Raw genomic sequence first — 14,488 nt, forward strand, 5'->3', positions numbered from 1 at the left:
AATCAGAACCTCTGGGAGTGGGTTTAGGGCATCAGGAACTTTTCTTTCTTTCTTTCTTTCTTTTTTTTTTTAAAAAAAAAAAGCTCCTCAAACGATCCTAGCCTACAGACAAGGTGAGAACCACCTTCCTGAGGCCTGTTGAATAGTGGGCATTGTGAGGGAACAGCTGGTTTTATACATCAGGTTACCAGGTTGGGAATCTCTCAGGTAAGAGGGATTGGTTTGGATGGGGCTTTAATCTAGCAATAAAGACTGACACATGAATATTTCTATAGCCCTCTTCTGCTTTCAGTATCTCGTAGTGGGAACAGTGACCTTTAAGAGCACAGGAAAATCCCAAGCTTTTGGCCACTTGCCAAAAGTAAACTGAAGAAAAAAATCATTCTGTAATCAAATACCATAGTCATGGTAATGCTTATCTCTGGTGCATAGAAGGGAAGCTCTAAGAATTTCAGAGCAACACACTCTGTAAAATGAGTGTGATGATAAAGTACCCCAGGATTTCACTTCTGTTTGTGAAAGATGTTTCCAGGGCACTGGAAGCCTTGGTAAGCAGGTGAGTTGCTTCAGAATCTCTCAGTTAGGACCAATTATCCACCCTTCCCCATTTTCTTGCCCAAAAAGCTGTAGATCTCACCCGGTGATCCGGGGAGGGCACTAGCGTCAGGGCGATAGGTTTGCCTGCCACCCTTTCTCCCTTTGAAGGTGTTTAAATTTTTTGACAAAGAAAGCTTAGCAGGGTGGTTCTGACTTTGCCTAGTTCTGTGCTATGCTGTCACATCCAACTCTTTGCGACCCTATGGACTATAGCCCGCAAGGTTCCTCGGTCCATGGGATTCTCCAGGCAAGAATACTGGAGCGGTTGCCATGCCCTCCTCCAGTCCTGACCCAGGGATCGAACCCAGGTCTCCTGCATTGTAGGTGGATTCTTTACCAGCTGAGACACCAGGGAAGCCCTTACCTAGTTCTAAGTAATCTCGTATTTACTAGTGGGCTAGCAATGAGCTCCAGTCATGCAGGTTCAAGCCTCAGTTCTCTCATTTGGTGACTTTCGGGGTGCCATCAGGGTGACTTTTAGGTTATTCCTCTTTATTTTTCCTACCAATGGGTGACTGATCTTTGTTTTGTATTCAGAGAAATAGCAAAAAATTGGAATGTTTGTGAATAATTACATTACACTCTCAAGCAAAATGGAGAAGGAAATGGCAACCCACTCCAGTATTCTTGCCTGGAGAATCCCATGGACAGAGGAGCCTGGTGAACTACAGTCTTTGGGGTTACAAGAGTCTGACATGATTGAAGTGACTTAGCTTAAGCAAAGAGGGCAGTGCTCCACTGAGGACTTGTCTGTCTGTCAGCATCTCTGACGCTCTCACCTTCATTTCTAAAGATCACTTTTCAGGGCTAATGATTTTCCCAGAACATATGAGACTACTGTGATGAACCAGAGAAAAGAAGATGCGTTAAAATTTATCCTATAAGCTTGTGTTTTTCAGTTAAGATGGTGATAGTATGAAAAAGTTGAGTTAATTAGTAATTCCCATTGCTTTTACAAAGCTGCTATAATCCTGCAATGTTTTATAAATTTTGCAGTCATGCAGTTTTCATAACCTTTTGAGGAGGGAACATCTATCTCAACCTGTTTTATTCTGTTCTGCCTTGTCTTTGCAAATGTTAAAACAGTAAGAAACTAACCTAACTGACTTAAAGGGCACAGAAAACACAGTGGCTAACTTGTAAGAAAAGAAGCTGTGGGCTAGATCTTTGCAGAGGAATGGAAGCCCTTGCAGCCTGGTCACTATGATTTGGTTCTGATTTGCTTGTCCACTGGGGTTCCCATTCCTGCCTGGTTCCCAGAACTGCTCCTCAGCAGCATTGAGGGGGATTAGAAAGGATTTCAAGAGCCACACAAAGATTCTCTTCCAGGGGAAAAGCCTCATACATTTACTGAACAGAAGGCCCAGTATTTTTTAGTATCTCAGCTTCCCGGTCCAGTGTTTAATACCATGCAGATAACCAGATATAATCATGTGTGTGTGTAATTTCTACATCTGCACTTTCATAATTTAGAAAATATTGTGCTGCTTATTCAATTGTGATGTAATACACTGTAAAAAAAAAAAAAAACACAGTGTCTACTGATACTTCTTAACTTGATATTGATTCCATCATGAAAAAACCAACTTGTTTGATGCTACAAAAACAAAAGGAGAGGTAGGGAAAAAACTCATAAAACATTTGCTTGAAGGAAGCTATTTTTTCAGGAAGTCCAGCTAAGCAGCATTTTCGTATAGCTATAATTTTTTTTTCTTTCTTTGAAATTGTTTGTCTGATGGATGACATCAGCCTCTAGTCTGATAAATCAGAGTGTCATAGGTCTTATCGTGATCAGACTTACAGAAAACGTGCTTTCATGCTCTACTAGACTCTGGCCAAAGAAAATCAGAGACACTGAAGACATGAGAACTTAGGAATCTAAAGTCCATGACCCTCACGACTCTAACATACAAAAAAAAGAATGCCTTTTGTCAAAGAGTGGGTGAGGAGTTTAAAGTAGGGAAAGGAAAATTAGCAGATGTATATATTCATACATATATGTAATATATATTAACATGAATCAAAAGAAACTAACATCTTCTGTAGGTCAGAGATGGTTAAGTGCTGACGATTTTGAGAGTTCAACCTAATATCAAAATCCCAACAGGTAAACAATGTTTGATGCCAACCTTATGAATAAAAACGTCTTCTATTTCTTCCCTTTGCCTGAATTACTTTACTTTCTCTTTTTCTAAATCAAGAGGAAATAAAGCAAACAAAAATCAATGAACAAATATGACAGGGAAAAGTCTAAAGTACAAAAGGATGACATAATAGAGACAAGGAGATGAAAAGATTAAAAACTGAATAGGAGGAAAATATAGATAAAGAAAATATTTGAAGTTGAAAGAAAAATTTTAAAATGAAGTAATGTCCAAAGTCTAAAATACAAACACAATGTTTGGGAAAATAATGATATTTCACTTAGCAACACCAAATGCAAAAATAGCCTACTTTATATTATTAGCTTCTCTCAGAATCAGTGTATCTGAACAGTTGATGACTAGACTTTAAAACAGGAACTGTCTATAATTTGGTTATATGTATTCAAAGCCTCCTTCTTCCCATGGAATAAAGTTCTGTATGTGAAGGATAAATGCTAAATCGATGAAAAGATTCATATCCACTAGTAAAATGTGATAAAATATTTCCAATAAAATTGATTTTTGCTTTTCACTCATTCTCCTGAGCAATGAAAAGTGTCTACTTTTGAACTGATGTGCTAAATTAAAGGGAATCAGAGGCCAGGATGCACAGAAAATAGGAAACAAAAACAGAGAAAATTGAAGAGAAGGAGTGCCAGAATAAAAATACAAAGAAAAGTTATATGTAAAGAAATCGTAAAATGAAGACAGATATGAAAACAATGGAAGGTAGGTGGCTTTTTTAATTTAAAAAAACAGCACAGATCCAATTTTATAAATAAATAATTCATACAATGTGTTAAAAAGTACACAGCCTTCATGTTCCCTCTATAAAGAAAAATATTATCTTGTTGAACACAAAGAATTTGAAAAATAACACTTCCATTATTTGAAACAACTAATCCTTATTGTTCTTGGAAACACAAGAACTAATCCTTATTGTTCTTAATGATAACACAGTTATCATTAAGAAGCTACACACATGTACACCCGTGGCTGATTCATGTGAATGTATGGCAAAAACCACTACAATATTGTAAAGTAATTAGCCTCCATTTAAAATAAATAAGTTAATTTACAAAAAAAAAAAAAGAAGCTACAGGTCTCACAAAAATAAAACTTCCAAAGTAAATAGGTAATCAACTTTCATCTGAATGCATTAGTGCAATTACTTTGATGATAATGAGATTCAAGTAACAATAACACTGGATATGACAACTGCTTGGGGAAAAAACTGAAAAGATGAATAATTCTCTTAAAATGACAGGTGTCTTTAGTGGCTCTGTGAGTATTTCTATCCAGGTGGTCCAAAGAGAATTGTCAATGGCATTCTAGGGTATAACATTTGTAAAAATGAACGCACGTAACCCAATATTTACAACTGTACTTGGAAAGTCACGTAAGCAGCAGCGTCTCCACCGATTGTGTGAGCCGGTGGCCTGGGGGGTCACTTACTAGAATTAGTGCTGTCCTCCTTGGTCCCGTCGAGAGCTCCATCGGGGTGCATTTGCAAGTAGTAGCCTTGCCTGCAATATAACCTGGTCACTATACCCTTGAGCTGGGGATCTGAAAGGCAAACACAGAGGTCATAAGCCTCACAACGCGTCACAGTGGAGTTTCTTTTTTCTTCCCTGCTTCTTTTCTTTCTTTCTCAGAAGTAAGAGGGTATTTTATAGAAACATTTTATAGAAGCACCTTTTATTTTATGTTTCCCAGAAATGTCTCTGCATTTCTCAAACCTGGAAGATGCTGATCACAGGAGGTGAAGAAAATGCCGTCGTAAACTTATTTTTCGTAAAGTTGTAAAGCCAGAAACTTTAGATAACAGGTCATTAAAAAAAACTGACATGTATGTATTTAAATAATTAGTTAAAATGATTAAACTACTTAATCTATTTAGCTATGAGCTAAGTCCTAAACTAACTAGCTTAATAGTTTAAACTAATATCATTCAGGATGGTGGGACAAGAATTTTGCAAACTCCTGGCTTTAAGAAACCATATCAAAGGCTTTTTAAGAGAATTTTTTTTTTTCACTTAACTTGACAAGTAATCCCCAAATGTGAAAAACTTCTATTAAAAAAAAAAAAAGCCATACTAACATTTGGTACACATTCTCAGAAAAAGCCCTGATATGGAGGCTGTTTCCTTGCTGCTTAAACAGTCACCCTAACTTGCACAGAAGTATTGTGTACTTAGAGGTGATCCACAGTAAAATGTGAAAACCAACTTCTGAATTCAGGGCGAGACACAGTAACAAACCTAAGCTCTCTGGCCATCAGTCAGTCAGTTCAGTCGCTCAGTTGTATCTGACTCTTTGCAACCCCGTGGACTGCAGCACGTCAGGCTTCCCTGTCTGTCACCAACTCCCAGAGTTTACTCAAACTCATGTCCATCAAGTCAATGATGGCATCCAACCACCTCATTCTCTGTCATCCCCTTCTCCTCCTGCCTTCAATCTTTCCCAGCATCAGGGTCTTTTCCAGTGAGTCAGTTCTTTGCATCAGGTGGCCAAAGTATTAGAGTTATACTGCATTCAGTATTGCATTCAGCTTCAGCTGAATCTCCAATAATCTCTGGCCATAATCCAGACCAATTAGATGAATTAGACAGATAATCCTATATAATTTATATAACCACAAGGGATAGTAAAATTATACACTATGGATTTTTATTCTTGTCTCAAATGGCTTAAGCTCAAGGACAGTGGAAGTTTATTAAAACTAAAAGGAAAAATACACAGTAACAGACTTCTCATTAGATGATTCATAGAAGAGATAGCCGGTCTAGTGATCCGGTGCTTCACAAAGAGCCAACTGTACCTTCAAAAATAAATATTTGCATGTAGCTTTTCAAAGGTCACCACCATCTCATGACTCAATTTGATGGGAGACATCAGAATCCTCCCCATGGCAACTAACATGTCTCCACAACCCCTGAATGAGACATGCAAATGTGATCATGCTGTCAAAACAGGCAGTTGTTACAGAATGATGAAACCGAGCATGTTGTAATTGATCAAAAAATGATGGATGGCAAACAGGTGAACACACACAAAAAAATGTGCAAAAACAAACCAAAAAAGCTGTTCAAAACAGAATATCCTCAGCCTTTTGTCTAGTTCTCAAGAAATTAAAAAGAATGACAGCATCTGTTTCTATGTACATCTGATGTATCTGATCATTTGAGAAATGCCCCCATGGCACTGTGATATTGAAGAATCTGGAAAATAATGCATGAAAACCACAGCATGGCAGCATTCATGTAATCAAGCATGTCAGAATACAGGTGTTCTTGGAGGAGTAGGATTTTAGAAAGAAACACCTAAGTGATTATTAAGTAGTAAAGACTCTGCCTGCAATGCAGGAGACCCGGGTTCCATCCCTGGGTTGGGAAGGTCCCCTGAAGAAGAGAATGGCAATCCACTCCAATATTCTTGCCTGGAGAATCCCATGGACAGATCATGGGGTCACAAAGAGTCGGACATGACTGGGTGACCAACACTCACACTAAAAGTGACTATTACAATTGTGTCATGCATGTTCCTTGTGTGTGTGTGTTCAGTCGCTTCAGTTGTGTCTGACCCTATGGACTGTGGCTCACCAGAATGCTCTGTCTATGGGATTCTCCAGGCAGGGATACTTAAGTGGGTTGCCATGCCCTTTTCCAGGGTATCTTCCTGAGCCAGGGATCAAACCCACGTCTCTTATGTCTACCTGCACTGGCAGGTGGGTTCTTTACCACTAGTGCCACATGGGAAGCCCCGTATGTTCCTTACTCTGTAGTATATAACTTAAAAAATCACATAATTCTAACATGTGCCTAAGTGAACCTTACTCTGCTCATCACCCAATAAGTACTACTGAACCTTTAAGTACTGACGATTTTTCCTAGTTTTGCTGTATCATATTTATGCTTGTCACTGGAAGTAGGTAGCCCAGAAAAAGAAGGGAACAAAAGTGAAAAGGTGAGATAGGGGTGGCAATGCTTAGTTGCCATGAAAACATACAGAGCATTTCAGAGACAGAAAATTTTTTCTGCAAAAGCTTTATGTTCTGGATCACTTACTTTTAGTAATCCTATATTTTAGCTATGATATCTTCTGGACTTGAATTAAGTATACCAGGCAAGAAAGTGAGAAGACAGGTGACCCTCACAAGTCCCTTCACACTTACAGAGAGGCCCCTTCTCCTTTGTTTCTTCTATTAAAAAGATAGCACAAGCACTGGAGAGAAAGTGGAGAAAAGCGAACCCTTGTGCATGGTTGGTGGGGTGTAAACGGGTGCGGTCACTGCGGGAAACAGCATGGAGGTTACTCACGCTGATGAGTGAAACTGACCAGCATGAAAACTGAGCCACAGGCTCCAGAGATCCCACTTACGGGTATATATACAAAGGAAATGGAATCAGGATCTCAAAGAGCTATCTGCACCCCCGTGTTCACTGCAGCATCATTCGCCACAACCAAGACGTGGAAACGACCCGTGTCCATCAGCAGATGAATGGACACAGAAATGCGCAGTGTAGATGCACAGTGGAATATTATTCAGTCATAAGAAAGGAAACCCTGCTATTCGTGATAACAGGACTGAACCTGGAGGACATTAGGCTAAGGAGCTAATTTGTAACCCCACCTCATGCCTGCCAAGAAATTACAAGTAAAAGACAAAATTGTATTTTTGAGTTCTTATTTAATTTCAAGAAAAGAAAACCAAACTGATTTCTATTTATCTGCTTTCACAGTATTTGTTTTTTCTTTTTCTTTTTCTTTTTAGAAACCATAGTAATATTGACTGTTCTTCTCAGGTGCCACAATTCACTCACTGAATTTTCACCACAGTTTACTTACAAAATGGGAAACCCATTTTGATAATGAGAAAGTAAAGACACAGCACAATGAGGTAATTCGACAAACAGCACATGACTAATAAGTGCAAAGCTGGATTGACGTGATCCTGCCCACTTAACCACTAAATTATGTAGCCTGTAAAAATTGAACAATCAGACTAAACTATCTTAAACAACTGAAAATGAAATGCAAACATCTATTCTTTAAAACTAGATTCTCAAAGGTTATTTTGGGCTGTGTCTAACCCCGCTAATCCTGCAGAGTTGGAGCTGAATCTATAATGTAAAGCCATAACATAAAGTTAGAGATGACCAAATTTCCTGAAAATCTCTTCTAAGATCTTTCCCACTTTGCCATTGACCACATTTCCAATAAATCTCCACGCATGAAATCCTCATCAAAATCATAAATATAAGACTAAGTTTAAACTTCCTACAGTATCATTTTCACTTTAATTCCTCCATCTCCATCAACTTCAGTCAAAGATCTACTCTGACTTGACCACTGATGTTAATTGTTAACCCCCTCAGATTAACACCATGTTTGCCTTTTATATTCCATCCAATGAGTTGCCCAGTTCCTATAGACACTGTCTTCAAAATCTCTCTCACTGTTTTCCCTTTCTCTGTTTTCACTGCCAGCAAGTGTTCAGCCCCTCATGGCCTCTCCCAGGCCATGCAGAGTGCTGTTCTTGTCCATCAGATCAGGAAATAAGCAGCAACTCTCCAACACCCACCAAATGTCTCACTCTGCAGCAGCAGGGGCCCACCTACCTGCCTGAACTTGGTTTCTACTGTTCCCCTGCCATCTTCAGCATGTAGCCCACCCTGGGTCACTGGGTTGTTCTGACTCTTTGCAATCCCATGGACTACAGCACATGTGGGCTGCCTACAAACATCCCATGGTCTCCCACATTGATTCCGTTCCCGCAACCTTACTTGTCTCAAATACGCCCACTTGTGTAGAGACGTGAGACTCTGGACTGGGAGTTTCACGAGGAAAAGTGAAATGTACAGTATTGCTCACCATGGCATCTCCTGGGTCTAGATAAATGAGAGCCTTGCACTATTTCTTTTGTGAATGAATACTAACAAAGATGTAATTTTTCCAGTAAGTTCATATTGCAGGTAAGAGTGAAAACTGGAACAACATGAAAACCAAAACGGCAATCATAGTAAAGGCTTAAAAATGTCCACAATTTTTGACTAGGTAATTTGACTTTTTGGAATTCCAAGTTAAAAATAAGTCCTTAGTGTTTTACAGTTTTGTGTAATAACTTGTGTGTATAACTTGAGCATGGCTATGTAAAACTACTATTCATAGGAAAAATGAGAGACAATATGCCAAAATGTTAAATGTAACTGTACTTTGATGGTTATCAGAATATTTATTTTTCAATATTAAATATTTGTAAAATGTCCAATCATGATGGCATGTTAACTTTATAATGTTAATACAGAAACTATAGTAAATCTATGAATGCCTTTGGGAAAGAATGAGTTAAAATAGCATTTTGTACCTACTTGCAAAGAAGATCGCATATGTATATGGAAATCAACTGAACACCTATTACTGCTGTAGATTAACTGGTTGCCCCAAATTTTCAAGAATTCCACTTAGTATTTTCTCATCGTACGTAATCACATGTTCATAAAAGCTTTACTGTGATACTCATTTATACAATTGTTCAATGTAGCCCTGTATAGCTTAAAGTCAGTCTTTCAAATAATGAAAACAAACCCTTTCTCCCTAAGCCTAGAGTGAAAATATGCAACCAAAAATCACAGCAAAAACAAACAAAACAACAATTTTACTGAGAAAATCACGACATCAGTATGTGCAGTCAGACAAAGGTAAGACCAACCTTCTAGATCTCTGTGCAAGAAGGCTCTAAGCCTTCATTTTCTTACTTTACTTCCAGTACAAGTCTCAGCTTCCATCTATAATAATACATGCTGAACCCATCTTGACTCTTTGAGAGAACAGTTAACAAAAAAAGAAACACAAAAATCCCACATAACTGCAGGAATGGCCAGGATCCAGAATTTGCAAATATTTAAAGCAAACAGCATCCAAAGTGGGGCGGGGGTGGGGAGGTGCTTCTCCCCTTGCAAGGTTTTGCAAGATCGCACGACCCAGTGGTAGAACTTACTGTTGTTATTACCTCCAAAAATGACAAGGAACTTAAGCATGGATTGACATTGGTATCTTCAAAGTCACATGTCACATGCTACATTAGATCCTTGAAGTATGTGGGACACGTGGGCCATCCCATAATACTGAGGGGCTGGCCCAGTGACCCTGCCTCTCAGCCACTGTTTCCAATGAATGCTTTGCATAGGTTGAAATTCACGTGTTCCTGGTTAAGTGGCTTATAAATTATATTATCTAGTTTAAATAAAATTAGGATAGTCGAGGGGAAAAAAAAAAATCCCAGAGATAATATGGGTCAGAGGTGCAATTAAAAAATAAGAAAAACAAGCTAAAGCTTAACATCAAGAAAAAAAGGAAGATGATGTATATTCTATGTGGATTATGTGGCTAAAAGAAAGGATGAAAATAAGAAATCAAAACAATGATGATCTATTTAGATCTCACATGAGCTCAGCCAAAGGATTTTAAAGGTGTTTAGAAGACAATGTAAAATGCATCTACTATAATAAAAATGGAGTGTCATCCTAAATAAGTGTTATGACTTGAGACATAAAAGAGTGGAAGTATTGCTTGTATGAAATAAACTTATATTGAGGTGCCTGCTCACTTTTTTCATTAAACTAATGGGACAAGAAGATTTGATGATGAAGTACAAAAAAATAATTATTTTGTTTTCAATAATGATATAGCCCAAACTCCTATAACTTGGACTCTCAATTAATAATTGAAAGATGAATCAATATCTGAAGTCCTACACCTATATTTTAGTTAGCCATATAAAAATGCAAAATATTTTCCAACTCAAAAAACTGTTAAGGATCTTTATTCTCTTTTAAAATACTTATGTATCCACAGCATCTTATTCTGCTCAAGAAAATATGAAAACTTAGCCCATATTAATTATGTTTTTTGTTCTGTCTTTTCTATTTGCTGTGCCTGGACATTTCACTGAAAATGTCCTGAGGATACTCCTTGTCTGAAATTCTAGACTAACTATGTTCTCTGATATTAATTAAAATAGAAATAATGAAAACTAATACACATGTATATGAAGAGGAAAAAAAGGTATTTCATAATATATTAGCCTCAACACTTAGAACTGAAAGAAACTCAAGTCAGTCCAACTGCCTTTAGGTGCAAGGAAATATCTAACATTTTTAATTAAAACAATCATTTTATCAGAAGTAGGTTCATCTAAATAAATCACTGTCACAAATTATTTTCACAAAATGTTCTGACTGACAGAAGAGAAATCAGAATAACTCTTAAGATGATGAATACATTTTAAATCATTTAAACTAATAAATGTACAGTATGGCATGGATTTTTATGTGGCAAATATATAAATGGATATACACATGTACTACATTTGTTTACTCATAAACCTTGGTACTAGTTACAATATAGGTTCTTCAGCGTCATTCCTCTATAGCTATGGAAAATCATATATTTTTTAACAGGGTAAAAGGCAATTTTGGGAATATACATTTTTGTGGTAGATCTAATTAGATTTTGGCACTCCTAGCAGCAGAAAATAGTATTGTGAATAATTTATCCAAATCCATAAATTATCATATACTCCAATCATAAAAATAAAACATGCCCAGGAACTCTTCCAAAGGGCTGGAAAAAAAAAAAAAAAAAAGGTGAGAGCACTAAGGAAAATGATAAAGAAAACTGAAGGTGGGAAAATCTGCTATATCTTTCTGTTAATTTCTGAGACTGGTACTCACGTTCCTCTTGGAACTGACCCCATGCCACCCTGAGAGCCTCGCTCCCCTGGGAACCTTGTTTCAGCTATTTCAGAATTGTTACTCAACCCACCAACCCAATCCAATGCATTATCATGTCTGCTGAATTTTAACTGCTGATTCTATAGTCTACAGTATCTTCTTCACCTCTGCCTACCAGAATCCTTTGCCTGATGGTATTAGGGATACAATCTTGCCTGAAAATACAGTTCTTGGGCTCAGCGAGCTTGCTGTCTATTGAAAGGAGAAGAGGCGAACTCGTAATACAAATTTACATCAATTAATCATGCGTTAAATTATTGGATTTACATGTCTGTCTGCCCAGCAAATACATTATACATCTTTTAATAATTTGCATCATGTATTATTCAAAGTAGCCTGTCACTATGCTTTGGACAGAACAGCTGCTCAACAAATATATATTGAACTGAATTTATTTTCTGTTGATTTTTTCAGATTGATAAGTTCTAAATGGAATTCAAGACAAAATGCATTTTTCTATATCTTATTTAAGACTTAGAGGAGTAGAGTATACTTGAGATGAAGGCAAAAGTAAATGTGGGTTCTTAAAGGGAAACACCACAACATTTTAAGCAGTTATTTTTTTCCAAAAATTATTTTGGCCCAAAAATTCCCTCTAGGTAAAATATACTAAAAAAACGATAGTAGGTAAAGCCTTTCTTGGGGAAATGTCTGAGAAGATCATTAAAAGGAAGGCAAGCAGTAAAGATCCTGCTTAATATTTGACCCTAAGCTCTGAGAAGCAGATGGACCTTGAGCAGACCTAGGTATCTAGGGATTCCTGGTACAATGTTGACCTTTTCGAATATTCAGGGTCTATAAGTTCCAGAAAGAAGCACATCTTTCAAGCTCAGTTAGAAAAGCACCCTATTCCAATGCCATTCAAAATCTTAGCAATATAATTTCAGTAAGGACATATTACTAAATATATTGTTACTAGAACATTCCATATTTGCTCAGCCAGTCCCTAAATATTTAATAACAACCTTTTTTCTATTTCTTTATGATGGGATTATTTTCAATTAAGAAAACCACCATGGGAAAAATTGCTGCAAACCTCCTTTGGAATGATGGATTAAGGCAATGGCACCCCACTCCAGTACTCTTGCCTGGAAAATCCCATGGATGGAGGAGCCTGGTGGGCTGCAGTCCATGGGGTCGCTACAAGTCAGACACGACTGAGCGACTTCACTTTCATTCTTCACTTTCATGCATTGGAGAAGGAGGTGGCAACCCACTCCAGAATTCTTGCCTGGAGAATCCCAGGGACGGGGGAGCCTGGTGGGCTGCCGTCTATGGGGTCACACAGAGTCGGACGCGACTGAAGTGACTTAGCAGCAGCAGCATCTTGAAACACTCCCAAGTTCTGTGTTTAACTTATGATACCTTGGCACAATAAACACACACATGCACACACACACACACACACACACACACACACACACACCCCAAACAGCACAGAGTGAAGAAGTTTTCACTTCGCCATATATGTGGCCAAAATCTCATTATTTTTAATGGACAATCCTTTCACTTTCTACTGCTCAACACAAAAGCCATTTTATGCTTATTATAATACAAAATAGAATTGCATATTATTAATCAGGCCTCTTACTGTGTTCTTCATAAAGTTTGAGACTAATCAGATGTAACTGAATGGCTTAAGGAACAAAGGCCCAAGAGTATTATTAGCATTTGCTAATATTTTGTAGTCAAACACCATAATGAGCAAATTTCAATGCTGGAAATATGACTGAAAAAGAATGTGAATGCTATATGAGCTATACACCACAATCTGAGAGAGCTTAATAATTATGCAGAATTTCTTTAAAAGTCAAAATGACTTCTATTTCTGACCAAGAAAGAATAATGAGGACCAGACGTACTCTCTAATATGAAACAACAAAAAAGGACAAATTGAATTTTGCAAGACACTGGATACCAGGAAATGAAGGACAGAGGTTTCCGGGAGATGGAAAAGAAATAAGGTGAGCTCTTTTCTTCCCGGATTTTAAAGGCTTAGAGATGTTCCAGGACCTGGTGAAGGAAGGGGAGCCCGGTGGACTCTCTAAGTTGAGATGGAGTTGAGTCCAGGGAAAGGAGAGGGTTGCAGAGGGATACAATTTCTGGAATCTACATAGGGTCTCTTTCGGTCTTCAGCTGAGTACTAATGGACAACTGCACATGAGGAGACCACTCAAGGCTGGGCAAAGTCATCCGAGAGGAATAGAGGCAACAGTGCCTCAAACACACACAAGACCGGAAACAATGCCTATTCCCACTAGCCAGACTGGAAAAACTCATAATTCATGGGGCAATGAGCAGAGTATAAATAAGAGGCTTGCCTCTGTAGGAGGGGAATTAGCTTAGTCTGAGCAATGCTTCAGTCTCCCCTAACAAATTCTGAAAGCAAGAGCATACTGTTTCTGAGTAACTTAACTGCATCCCAGAATAAGTTCAAGAACATTTGTAGGAATACAAAAATATCTAACATTCAGGGAAGCAAAATTAAAAGTATTTGGAATCCAATAAGAAAATGCAATAAAGCATGCAAAGAAGCAGGGGATCTGACCCATAACAAAACGGAGAATCAGTAAATCAAAACTGACCCAGAGCTGCCCCAGATGTCGGAATATCAGACAGGGACATGCAAACAGTCTTTACAACTCTATACCTTCCACACATCCCAAAAGTTAAATACAGATACAGACAGCCCAGAACAAACTTTGATGGGTGAAAGCTGCATTTCATGAAATGAAGAAAAAAATTCGGGGAATGGCATTAATGGCAGATTAAACTAATCACAGAAAAAGTGGTGAACTTGGAGACACAGTAATAGAAATGATTGCAAATGAAACCCACGAGAAAACAGAATTCTAAAAAGAAATTAACAGAGCTGTCAGATAACTTTAAATGATTGGAGATATGTCTAATTGGAGATTCCAGGGGAAAGTACCAAGAGGGCAAGAAAGAAAG

At 37.9% G+C, this 14,488-nt stretch overlaps 1 protein-coding gene across 3 annotated transcripts in view; it reads right to left on the reverse strand.

Annotated features, from left to right (window-relative positions):
- The window catches only part of FGF14 (fibroblast growth factor 14), a 637,636-nt gene that overhangs the window by 113,707 nt on the left and 509,441 nt on the right, over positions 1-14,488 (reverse strand). For all 3 annotated transcript variants that reach the window (XM_024999962.2, NM_001206832.2, XM_024999961.2), the window contains exon 2: positions 4,197-4,307. In XM_024999962.2, coding sequence (XP_024855730.1) covers positions 4,197-4,248 — 52 coding nt within the window. In that variant the 5' untranslated portion in view covers positions 4,249-4,307. The remainder of the gene's footprint in view (positions 1-4,196; positions 4,308-14,488) is intronic.

This window comes from Bos taurus, chromosome 12 (assembly GCF_002263795.3).
Source record: "Bos taurus isolate L1 Dominette 01449 registration number 42190680 breed Hereford chromosome 12, ARS-UCD2.0, whole genome shotgun sequence".
Taxonomy (NCBI): Eukaryota; Metazoa; Chordata; class Mammalia; order Artiodactyla; family Bovidae; genus Bos; species Bos taurus.